Source organism: Hyperolius riggenbachi, chromosome 3 (assembly GCF_040937935.1).
Source record: "Hyperolius riggenbachi isolate aHypRig1 chromosome 3, aHypRig1.pri, whole genome shotgun sequence".
Lineage (NCBI taxonomy): Eukaryota > Metazoa > Chordata > Amphibia > Anura > Hyperoliidae > Hyperolius > Hyperolius riggenbachi.
In genome coordinates, this window is record NC_090648.1 from 62,407,024 (window position 1) to 62,419,752 (window position 12,729).

Here is a 12,729-nt window from a genome sequence, read left to right on the forward strand (position 1 = left end):
GCCCTGAGGCGGCTGCAAGCTCCCCAAGTCACTCCCCCTACACTTAAAGTAAACTAGATAGTTACCTTGGGAGAGGGAAGCATCTGGGTCCTACAGAGGCTTCCCCCATGCCTCTGTTCAAGCACTGAGACCCACAGAGCCACCACTCAGGCAAAACAGAAAAAGCCAAGACCGTTCAGCTCTGTGCTAGTGTGAAAGCTGTCTGCGCCTGTGCAATGTGGGCGAGCTCCCCTGAACTATGAGGTTTCCTGCTGGGTTTCTTAAATTAGACTAGGGCCACTTCATTTCTAGACATAGATTTAAAAATAGCATCTATTAGCCTAGCAACCACAGTGCTGAAATGCCCTTTTTAGTGTGTGAATTAAGGCTTGTATTGTAATTTTGATCACATGACCAGAAGCACGAAGTTGAGTGAGGCATTCGGAGGTGTGGCTGCAGTTGCTGCTTTGATTACATCATCCCCACTGTTGAAGATTCAAGGGGGGTGGCACAGTTGGAATCTGCCTGAGAAGACTGTAGCTTATAGCACAGACAAGTCTGGGATGCAAAGAGTCGCCAATAACTGGACTCCTGGCCAGGTACTTTAGACCTGACATTAGCTAATGAAGATGCTTATATAAAGATAAAAACATACTTCACCACAGGTCTAGGAAACAGTAGTGAGGCCTTTAAAGAAACTGATAATGGCACCATCCATTTTTTATCTCACTTAAAGCGGAATATAACCCTACATTTCAACTTTGCTCTAAAACATTATTTACAGCATATTATATGCAACCAGCATTTTTTTTTTACTTGACCAGCCATTGGAAGAGTTACACACAGAGCTTTAAAGTTCCTGGAGAGATATGCAGACGCATCCGAAGCTTACATAGATACATTTTGTTTACTTAAATGTATCTAAGTGTGGAATGTGACTCACTCTCTCTGACTGTGCAGGAGCTGGAGGACAGCCAAAGAATGTGTAACATTTCTCACTTGTTTCATTCTATTTAGTTAAATGTATCTATCTGAACTTCGGATGCGTCTGCATATCTCTCCACGGAACTTTAAACCTCTGTGTGTAACCCTTCCAATGCTGGTCTAGTAATAAAAAAAAAAAATGCTGTTTGCATATAATATGCTGTAAATAATGTTTTAGAGCAAAGTTGAAATGCAGGGTTATATTCCACTTTAAAGAGACTCTGTAACATGAAAAAGATCCCCTGGGGGTTACTCACCTCGGGTGGGGGAAGCCTCCGGATCCTAATGAGGCTTCCCACGCCGTCCTCTGTCCCACGGGGGTCTCGCTGCAGCCCTCTGAACAGCCGGCGACAGGCCCGACTGTAATTTCAATATTTACCTTTGCTGGCTCCAGCGGGGGCGCTGTGGCTGCTTTAGTCTCCGAACTACACGGAAATACCCAATCTCAGTCGGGTCCGCTCTACTGCGCAGGCGCCGGAAACTTGCGCCTGCGCAGTAGAGCATACCCGACGGCGATCGGGTATTTTCGTGTAGTTCGGAGCCGACAGCCGTCAGAGCGCCTGCGCAGGAGCCAGGAAGGTAAATATTACGTCACGGCTGCACGGAGGGCTGCAGCGAGACCCCCGTGGGACAGAGGACGGCGTGGGAAGCCTCATTAGGATCCGGAGGCTTCCCCCACCGAGGTGAGTACCCCCCAGGGGATTTTTTGAGGTTACAGATCCTCTTTAAGATTCCCTTTAATTTTCCCTTGCCTCTACAGAAGGAATCACCCAGCCAGGGGACTATTAGATACATAATGGGGAACGATCACATAAAATGCTTGGCCTGGATCTGCAAGGAAAAAAAAAAAAAAAAAAAAATATCTACAAAACGTTAAATTTATAAAAAAAATTAATTTTCACACTGAAAAAAAAATAAAAAATATTCCTCTAGAAAAAGTGCACATAATGTATATAAAAATGTTCCCCTATGTGTGCAATAACAAGTGATGGCCACTAGAGTGCAGCATTTCCTGATGAATACTAGACATGCTTGTCTGTATGGTGCTAGAAGGAATATATTGCCCTTTCTTCTTAATTACTTGGGCGCTAACAGCTAAACGGATACACTCACCAAGATGTAGTCATCCAATACTGGCAAATCTGCAGGACCAGAAGACAGATCAGGTGCCTACTGGCTATACATAACTTTATAGACATATCACAGGAGGATGAAGCTCGGGTGATATACGGCGACTCCAAGCAATAGCCTGTCTGCATCATACACAAGCAGGAATATGTGCAATGGGGAGGCGGCTTTCCCAGTCAGAGTTACCCAAGTCTGATTAGCATCTTCCTAGGATGGATCATAAATGACTAATAGTCACCCTACCAGTGCCCTGCCCTTGATTCATCTCCATGCCAGCGTAAGTGCCCGCCCCTCCTGGATGTTAAGGTGCTCATACACTATAACAGGGGTCAGGAACCTTTTTGGCTGAGTGAGCCATGAACGCCACATATTTTAAAATGTAATTCCATAAGAGCCATACAATATGTTTCAAACTAAATACAAGTAAGGGCCGGTGTACACCAAAAACCGCTAGCAGATCCGCAAAATGCTAGCTGATTTTGAAACGCTTTTTCTTATTTTTCTTTGGCGTTTTGCGGATTGCTGCAGCGGATTTCAGTATAGTACATTTCATATATTGTTACAGTAAAGCTGTTACTGAACAGCTTCTGTAACAAAAACGCCGGCAAAACCGCTCTGAACAGGCGTTTTTCAGAGCGGTTTGCGTTTTTCCTATACTTAACATTGAGGCAGAAACGCATCCGAAATCCAAAAAATGCCTCACCTCAGCATTTTTCGTTTCTGCAAAACGCCTCCCGCTTTGGTGTGCACCACCCCATTGAGATACATTGACCAAGAAACGCTGAAAAAGCCGCTCGGTGTGCACCAGCCCTAAATGTGCATTTTATGTAAGACTAAGGCTACGTTTCCACTGTAGCGTGACATTTTCGCCTGCAAAAAAATCGTATAACATTTTTCTGATTGGGGAAAATTCGCATGTAAATTTGCGCGAGTTTTTTTTCGCGTACGAAAATTCGCATTAGTTAAATATGCATAATCTGCCTAGTAACAGCTTAGTCATGACTGCTGAAGACTTCCTGTAACCATGGATCTAATGCGAATTTTCGGGCGAGTAACGCAAAAATTCGCATTGCCTATACAAAGCATTGTACGCGAATCATACGCAATGTCTGAAAAAATGATACAGGACCTCAGATTTTTTTCACGCGTACGAACATTAACGAGAATTCGCATTTAATGGAAACGGCCCCATTCACCACCATTAGTTGCAAAATCAATGCAAATTTTTTGAGAGAAAAATCTGACACAAAACGCACAAGTGGAAACCTAGCCTAACTCTTTTAAAGTACAGTACAATAAGCTTCTGAAATCTTTTTGATAACGTTGGTATGCTGTTGCTAACCAATGATGAATAAAGTATTTCTTACCATTGATGTGACTTCTGGCGCTGTTTGGTTTTGGTAATGCTTTTGTAGACCGGTTGATACGCGGTGAGCTGACTTGGGGGGGGGTTTGATTCAGTTTGTAGGATGGGTTCCTCACACTTTGATTGGCTCAATAGGCTACCTGTCAAGTGACCGGCATCCTATTGGGCCAATCAAAGTGCGGGGATCTCATCCCACAAAGTCACTGGACCCGACAAGGGCCAGGGTGGGACAATTGGAGCGGCTGTTAGTTTTGGGGGGAGAGCGAGTAAGTTAGTAGTGCATGCTACAGCAATAGCGTGCCTACTTTGAAAATGTCACTCCCACTGCAACACTAAGCTGCACTGCTTGAGCAATGTAGCTTAGTGAATCAACCCCTACTGATTTGTCTGTGAGCCAGATGGAGCCATCAAAAGAGCCACATCTGGGTCCCGAGCCATAGGTTCCTTGCCCCTGCACTATAAGATTTTCAGTATATGATTGAGATCAGTGCCCCAACATGGCCGTACGATCACATTTTTGATAGATTTACAGCTAAAAAAAAAATATAAAATGACCGACAAAGGTCTGTTTTATTTGCAGTCGAAAGAGGGTGGAACTGTATGTATGACGGCAGCATGTGTATGAAACAGCCCCCCCTCCCCCCCAGGTGACCTGCTACCCGGGCCCTTGCAGAGTATTAGCATAGTGGAGCGCACTAGTCACTCACTTCACCTGGCCTGTGTGCTCCTCCTGCGTTCTTATGTCATCTCCTGGTGCCTGTACTCAGTGACTCGGCGGTGAATGTGGGGTCATACATGCCACCAAGTCACATGGTCGCCCCTACTGGAGATGGCAGAGAGACACAGGAAGGTGTGTGTTAGATAAGGGGAGTGGTGAGTGTGCTCCGCTGCCACTAATACTCTACAGGGGCCCCGGGGGGCTGGAGGTAGACCAAGGAAGCCCCTCACCGGCAGTAGCATCAGTACCGGGTGCTGCAGTAGTGGCGGTCCTATAGGTTTTTAAAAGGTTTCAAAGTGAAATCTATGGAACAAAAAAACAAAACAAAAAAAAACAAAAAATCGATGTGTAGTGTGTGGCAGTAATAGACCCCCCTCTGATCAGATGTCGATCTATCTATCGGGCACGTCAGAAGAAAGATGTGGCAAAATGATTGATCCCTCTCTGATTGGAATATGATCAGAGGGATTGATTCCTGCCACAAACAGCACATCCATTCTCAATAGATCTCAGCAAGAGAATTATACATTACCTGCTGCTAGTTGCAGGACAGGTCCTGTTCGCTCCAGCTCAACAAAGCTTGCGGCTGAGGTGACATATAGCCAGAGCCGCATGGTTATTGGCTGCACAGCACGGCAACGAGCAGGGGTGAAGAGGACCTGTCCTGCCGCCAGGAGGAGATAATGTATAACGCCCTGCTGCTCTGCCTTAAATTGCACAAAGGACCGCCTCACTGTAATGAGGGCTAGCTAAATACTTAGGGGGAAGGGAGGGGGTTGTCACTCTGTAGTTATGCCTCTTATTGAAGATCAACAAAGGTCAGTAACTCCAAGACATGGGTTTCCTTTCTGGAGAAGTGAAACTTAGTCCCACCCATCCACCCACACATTTTCCGTATTGGTTCTCTAATGTGATGGGTGGATTTGCCAACAAAGCAGTTCTGTTCCCTTGTTTGCCTTTATTTCAGCAGCCGGCATCTCTGGCAGTATTCACCACCAGAGTTCTTAGTGTGCAGCAGAACTCAGAGAAATGTGAGTGGTTTTGATCAGGTGATGGATTTGGGAGGCTCCGATTTGCTGTAATGACTTCCTGCTCACACAGGAAACAGATTGCGACAAGCAAACCAGATCCATACAGGAGCCATCACCTGACCACATGCCTCTCCATTAATTCTGCTGCACACGAGCATCACTACTCATCATAGTTCAATCAACTTTTGTGGTAATTGGATCATTCAGTCACTCACCTGGAGGAAAATGATGACAAAGAGGCCTAAGCAAGCGTAAGGTACAAACTTCCTGGCCAGGACGAGGACACATCCAGCTGCGCGGAGACAAGGGCAACATGTGAGCTTCAGACACATTCTGCAGTTTTCCTGGAATATTGCTTTAACAAAGAAAAAATCATCTATCTCCCTACTGTTCAAAGCAACCATTTTTATTTTTTTTTTTTAAACTCCCACGTACCGCTCAATCCCCTTCTAAAGCAAGGGTGCTTGTAGTAAGCCCAAAACATGTTTCTAAAACTCTCAGGTAGAACTGGCAATGATGCTGCTGCAGGCACCTTGCCCCCCATTGGTACAGGAATCTCATAGGAGGTCACATGACCAGTCACATCCCTGGATGCTGTGATCCATTTATAAAAAAAAAAAAAGTCTGGGTTTACCATTCACAGGGTATATTCTTTCACTACTGGGCTTTTTATACTGTCTGTGGTTTGGTTTATAGCTAATATTTGAAGTACAGTTTTATTCTGGGGTTGTAGTGAAAGAATAATTGGCGGGAAAGGGAGGAGAGGGGGTAGGTGTTCAATACAAAAAAATAAATAAATTATAAAGGTGGGTTGCAGGCATATGTTACTAGTCTTTTGGACAGTTGTATTCCACTGTTAGCTTTAGGATGCGTTTTTGATTTGTGTTAATGCCCCTCCCCATATCGCAGAACTTTGATTCAGTTTTGTCATTTTGAGGAGACGGTTTGCAAAGACCTGATAAAAGGCAAACTATGGCCAAAACGGACTAGTGTTGCCTAAATTTACTGTAAAAACCTCCCTCAAGCTTATGTGCAATCTTTACATAACTATTGGTAATGTGTATCTACCAAGCCTACTAATCTATGTTAATAATTCTATGATTTTTGCTGACATTTTCTACATATTGGAATGAATAAAGTTTACAATATTTTTTGCACTGCAATACATTCCTGTAGTTACTTAAAGAACCTGCTATCCTTTTAAATTCAACATATGACAAAGTGGAATGCGGAGGACTACTCTGATAAGGATATTTTTGTTGTTATTAGTCAGGTAGACTTTCTCCTAATTATATACAGACACTCAGGTTCCTCCCACATCCCAAAAACATAGATATGGCAGTGATGGCTAACCTTGGCACTCCAGCTGTGGTGGAACTACAAGTCCCATGAGGCATTGCAATACTCTGACAGCTCTAAGCATAACTCGGGGAGCCAGAGGCATGATGGGATTTGTACTTTTGTCACTGCTGGAGTGCAAAGGTTAGCCATTAATGAGATAGGGTAACGTGCTTCTCCAGAAGTCTTTCTACACATGCTAGAGAGTACTCGGCCCCTTGCGGAGACCTCTGTCAAGAATCTAGTGTGTGTACAGCAGCCCTGATAAGTTAGCGAGAGATCAGGCCAGCTGGGCCATCTCCTCTGAGCGTAGGCCGAGGCTCCTGTTCTGCCCTTACCCCTCCCTCTCCATTGCACGCCACACTGTCGGCCCTCCACTCCACTGAATAGCCAAAGAACGCGTCGCTGGTCTGTACAGCACTCTGACCCAAACTGTCACGAGGGTTTAAGTTCAGACTATGGAAGGGGTACTAGACTAGGACTGGGGGACACACACAGCCAGGGTAGCTTGCTCTCCTTAGCTGCTGAGTCCAACAAACAAAAAAACATTACAAATGTTAGTGCATTTTTCCAGTCCCTTCATGTAGGTTCAGCCTGTTTAAAGATATCCGTCAAGTTGACTTATTTGTAATCTGACCCTCCCCCTGCCAGCCTAACCTTGACCCGACCTACCCCTCTCAACCAAAGCCTAAGGTAATCAATGAAGAAAAACAGGGCCGCTGATCCATCATGCTCAAAAAGCTAATTATTGATAAAATGATGGTGGTTAAGGTGAACAAATCAAGGGCTGAGATTGTGGTGGTAAAAATACACTGTGCCTCCCTCTGTGCCCTGCATACATGTACAAAGGGGGCCATAGTGTATAAACAAAGGTTGCTTGTAGAATAGCAGAATGTTCATTTACTGAGAGTTCTATGCAGAGATCACCTGGATGGACTAAAGATTTCTCCACCTGTGATAAATTTCAAGATGTAAATCAAAGAGAGGAAAGATTTTAAAATGTATAAACGCTGAGTAAAACATTTGTAAATGAATATTGTATTTTTTTATTAATAATAAAAAATAAAGAGATAAACAATATAGGGATATTTATACTTACCTGAGGGCTTTCTTCAGCCCCATGAGGTCAATGGGTCCCCTCGCCGTGCTCTCTGTTCCACCGCCATCTGGCCCGGTGATCGGAACGGCCATGCTTTTTCAGTGCATGCGCAGCTTGTAGCCCTCCTGCAGCGTTCCGTGCAATAGTACTGCACAGCTGCAGAAAGCTCCCGGGTACAGGAGAGCATGTTGGGGGTTCACACGGCCGAGCCACGCATGCGCGGAAGGGCACAACGGGTTGGCATACCGGGCCAGATGGCGGCAAAACGGAGCAGCCGGAGAAGGAGCCCACAGGCCTAATGAGTCTGGAGGAAGTCCCAGGTAAGTATAAATATGCCTATATTGTTTATCTCAGGTACACTATAAGACCCTCCCCCCCTGCCTATGGCGGCGCCCATTTTACCAGGGCGCCTCAGGTGTCGCTTTATCATTTACATGTTTCACCAGCATTCCCCATTCAGCAATATTCTTGGCACCAGAGACAATGGGCTGCAGCTCAGGTGCGGCATTTACCTGCACACACCACGATCACCATACACATCATACAACAGTGTCCTCTGCCCCACCGCACTCACCCAGCTGTCCCAGCATATTGACAAGCACAAAGATGGTGGCCAGGACCATCCCACAGCCCCACGACATGTTGATGTAATCCCGCTGCTCGTTCCACTGCAGCCACATGCGGATACCGTCCTCCAGGAAGGTGCTGATCAGGCACAGGTGCGCCACATGGGGCAGAAACCGCTTGGTGACTCGGAGGAACTGCAATACATCAGAGGATTACTTATTACTTGCATTTTATAGCACTGACATGTCCCAAGACCCTTTTCAGAGTAATTAAACACAACGGACAACAGCACAAGCTTCTGTCATAAAAAGAGATCGCTATATAATACAAATGCACAATCGCAAAACAAAAAAACAGAATTGAAAAATAATAATAAATAAAGGGGGGGGGGGGGGGGGGGGGGGGGGGGGGCGAAATCACAGGGATAAGGCCATTCCACCTTCTACCTCTGGCCAAGCTGTTTTTAAATAACCTAAAAATACTGCCTCTAGGTATGAATATTGAATACTACTCCACCTCTTGTCTCTTCCCCCCCCCCCCCCATTCCTGTAGATTGTAAGCTCACAAGGGCAGGGCTCTCAACCTGTTGTGTCTTGGAATTAGTTATACAGTATTAAGCACATTGCTTTTGTCACTGTAATTACCAATTCTGTGTTTTTTACTAGCTCTGTATTTTGTATATCGGTAGCTCACAAGCCGAAAACGTGCGGGCACCCCTGGTGTAAACCATTATCTGTATTTGTTGGTTTCTCACTTTGTACAGCACAGTGGCGTAGTAGATAGTCTTGTCTTACAGCGCTGGGTCCCCGGTTCGAATCCCAGCCAGGGCAACATCTGCAAGGAGTTTGTATGTTCTCCCCGTGTCTGCGTGGGTTTCCTCTGGGCACTCCGGTTTCCTCCCACATCCCAAAAACCCACAGATAAGTTAATTGTCTTCCACCTAGACTACGATACATACACTACACAATACATACATAGACGCGACTATGGCAGGGATTAGATTGTGAGCCCCTCTGAGGGACAGTTAAGTGACAAGATTTTACTCTGTACAGCACTGCGGAAAATGTCAGCGCTATATAAATACTAAATAATAATAATAAATAATAATGTTCCATGGAATATGTTGGCGCTTTATAAATCAATAAGTGGTAAGGCACCCTTATAGTGGACCTCAGTGCAAATTCCAAAGTAAAAAAAGAGCCAGAATGATGACACAATGACTGTTCCCCTCACACAATGACTGCAGTATGAGATTTCTGTATTAAAGGGAAGCCCTGCAGCAGCTGTGTGCGTCATACTGCGTATGTCACTGTGACTACCGTAGCTGGCAGTACACTCCTCCACTCTTCACCCTTTTCTCTTTTGATTGGCTGGCTAAGTGGCACATGACACACCTCCTGCCCTCCTATGGCACAATCTCTTAAGCAGGCCATACTCACACCGATTTATCCTGTCGATATATGGCCGATTCGATCGCTGTGATCGAATCAGTGAGAAATCGTTGCAGCATTTGGCCTGATCATTTGAACGAAATCGCTCGACTGGGTCGATCGGCCAGGACAGAAAATTTAGGGGTCAATTGGTGGCAGATCAGAAGCGCATCGCTGAACGAAGGTACTCTCACATATCTGCCGCAAGGCAGCGGTCCACGGTCTCTGCTTCTCGCCGGCGTCTCCTTCACTTCCTGTTCCCGGGTGCCTGTCTTGTGTAATGCAGGGGATAGAAAGTAGGAGCCACTAATTGTCACTGCACCCCTAGTGTCTGTCCCCTGTATTACATCACACATGCACCTGGAAATAAGACTGAGCAGCCGACGGGCGGAAGAAGCAGAGACCGGGACAGACCACACGGCAGACAGGTGAGAAATGCACAGCCAGGGGGAGATGAGGGACTGAGACCCGGTGGGAACACAGTTTTTAAAGATTTCAATGCTGAAATCGATTGAAAATCTGTGTGTAGTGAGTGGCGAGGGATCTATCTGCTGGCAATATCCACCAGTGTATGGGTACCTGTAGATGCATTTGCAAGGGCAGAAAACTGCAGTTTTTGAGGAGGGGGCGTGGCTAAATAACAAAACCTGGATTTTATGACACAAAAGGTCAGTTTTAATTGGAAGTCGTGGTTTCATAAACTGAGGTGTGGATGATTTTTGTACCACAGCCCTGATTTTTAAACCTTTATTCATGCTACTCTAATATAACCTCTGTGGACTGTGCTGATAAGTGTGGAATTTATTTCTACATTTTTAAGTCCGCTTTAAGGGAAAAGGATTATGTAACGGATTTGTAACATTCAGCGATGCAGAGCAATATATAACAGAAACAATGCTCATTGGTGCAGTTTGTTGTACCTTATCCTGAACCCGTGCCCAGGGAACTTGCAGCAGAGGTTATCACATGACAAACGCTTGTGTACACATCGCCCGGTGCCAAACCTCACTGCCAATCCGTGGCACGCCAAATCAGCAAACCTTAAATGACAGCTCTGTAAATACACCGACAATTAACCCCATTGTTGAACAAAATTTGTGTCAAGTAGATCAAACAGTCACACCCCTCCTCTAAATACTTCTTCCTTCTTGTGCAGTCCAGGATCCTACAGAGGCCAGATAACTGTCTCCTGAGCAATCCTTCAGAATCATTCAGAACAATAATTCGGAATGACTGCTGTAAAGACACACTGGTGAGTTATCTGTTCCATGCTTGGGGAAGGTGGGGGGTATAGACAAGCGGTAGCAGCTCCACTGCGAAAGCTAGAATACCTGGTTTCCCCAAAATAGAACAGGGTCTTATATTAATTTTTGCTCCAAAAGATGCAAATCCAAATGACTACCTTGCCAGAAATCACATGACCAGGCTAGCCCTGCTATAAGTGCCATTCCTCTCCGGTGCTAGTATCCTGACTTGACAAAGACACACTGGTGTGGCGAAACACGTCATAATCACTCAGCACAAGGAGCTTGCCTGGACTCCAGACCTACCATGTGCCTTTGTTGATGTCCCACGCTGGCCATGGCTGAAGTCCGAGGAGTGGAACATTGGGCATGCGAGATATGCTTGCAAGCTTACGCGATCGTGTACAGGCATTTCTTTTGCAATGTGCAAACTGAATTAAAGGTATTGTCAGGTATTGCTCTCTTCTCTCTCCTTTTCCTAATTCTCTCTAATGCTCTCTTCTCTCCCTTTCTCTAATGCTCTCTTCGCTCTCCTTTTTCTAATGCATAAGGTATTGCTCTCTTCTCCTTTTTCTAATGCAGACATCGGTCACATCCTACCACTAAGAGCTGCTCTGGACGCTGCCTACCTTTCACCCTTTCATTGTCCGATTCTGGCTTTGGAGAACTGATTCACTTAGGACATTATGACCCATATGCAATTAACTTTTTCACCTGAGTTTTCTACTAGGAGATAATTATTAAACTTCTATTTAGCCTAATTTTTTCAACACTTTTGAAAAATTGAAAAAAATAGGGTAAAGAGTGCTTTCAAAATTATTTTAAAGGACAGGTCTTTCGCCGCAGTTCTGCTCCCAGCCAGCGACCTGGGGTCCCCTCTGTTGCAGATGCGAGGTTGGCATCTGCAACGGAGGGGACCCTGGGAAATTGGAGCTGCGGTGAGGGACAGATTTTTTTTTTGTCTTTTTGCTCGGACCTGTCCTTTAAAGAGAATATGTACTAAAATTCTTACAATAAAAAGCATATAATTCTATTCATTATGTTCTCCTGGATCCCTCTGTGCTGTTTCTGCCACTCCCTGCTGCAATCCTGGCTTGTAATTGCCAGTTTTAGGCAGTGTTTAGAAACAAAAGACATGGCTGCTAACAGCATGTGATAGGCTGAGAGTAGCTCAATGTGTGAGTCATACAGAGTATGCAGGGGGCGTGGAGAGGGTGTGTATATCTTCTATCCTATCACAAGCAGACCTGCACATTCCAGCCTAAATGCCTGAGCCGACAGAGGAAAGAAGATTAGATTATATAACAGAGATAATACAGCCACTGTGCAACTAGAAAAGGCTGCAGTAAGCCAGAGCACACTAGAACAGGTATAGGAACTTATAGGATAGAAGAAATAAGGCTGAAAATTTTGTTACAGAGTCTCTAAGTTTTTTCTTGCTTTCTAGTGGTTTGAAAGACTTTTTGTTGACAGGCTTAAAAATATCACCTAGGAGAAAACGCAAGAGAAAACGTTAATTGCATGTGGGCCAATATCCATTAGTCCTGGTTATAAGACAACTATATTTGTCTATTAGGTTATTAGACAACTTATAAGTAAGGCAGTTTCGAGAGACCCTTGGGCTGCTCTTTTGCATTTTCAAATAGAAGACGTTAGTAAACAGCAGCAGAAACTGGTAAACTTTATTTTTGTAGCTGCTAAGCAAACAATTGACAGATCCTGGAAAACTCAATCTGTTTCCTTTGAGGAAGTTAAGATGGGGGTCTTGGGGGGCATGGTGCAGGAACAGTTAGCTGGCATTCTTGAAGACAAATGTGCACAATTCGATGTATGGAGAGCATGGCA

General features: G+C 45.0%; 1 protein-coding gene across 1 annotated transcript in view; it reads right to left on the reverse strand.

Moving 5' to 3' along the window:
* Nucleotides 1–12,729, reverse strand: part of LOC137562655 (surfeit locus protein 4-like) — a 49,628-nt gene that overhangs the window by 15,544 nt on the left and 21,355 nt on the right. The window contains exons 2-3 of the mRNA XM_068274203.1: nucleotides 8,218–8,404; nucleotides 5,422–5,498 (exon numbers count right to left, since the gene is read on the reverse strand). Of these exons, the coding sequence (XP_068130304.1) occupies nucleotides 5,422–5,498; nucleotides 8,218–8,404 (264 nt within the window). The remainder of the gene's footprint in view (nucleotides 1–5,421; nucleotides 5,499–8,217; nucleotides 8,405–12,729) is intronic.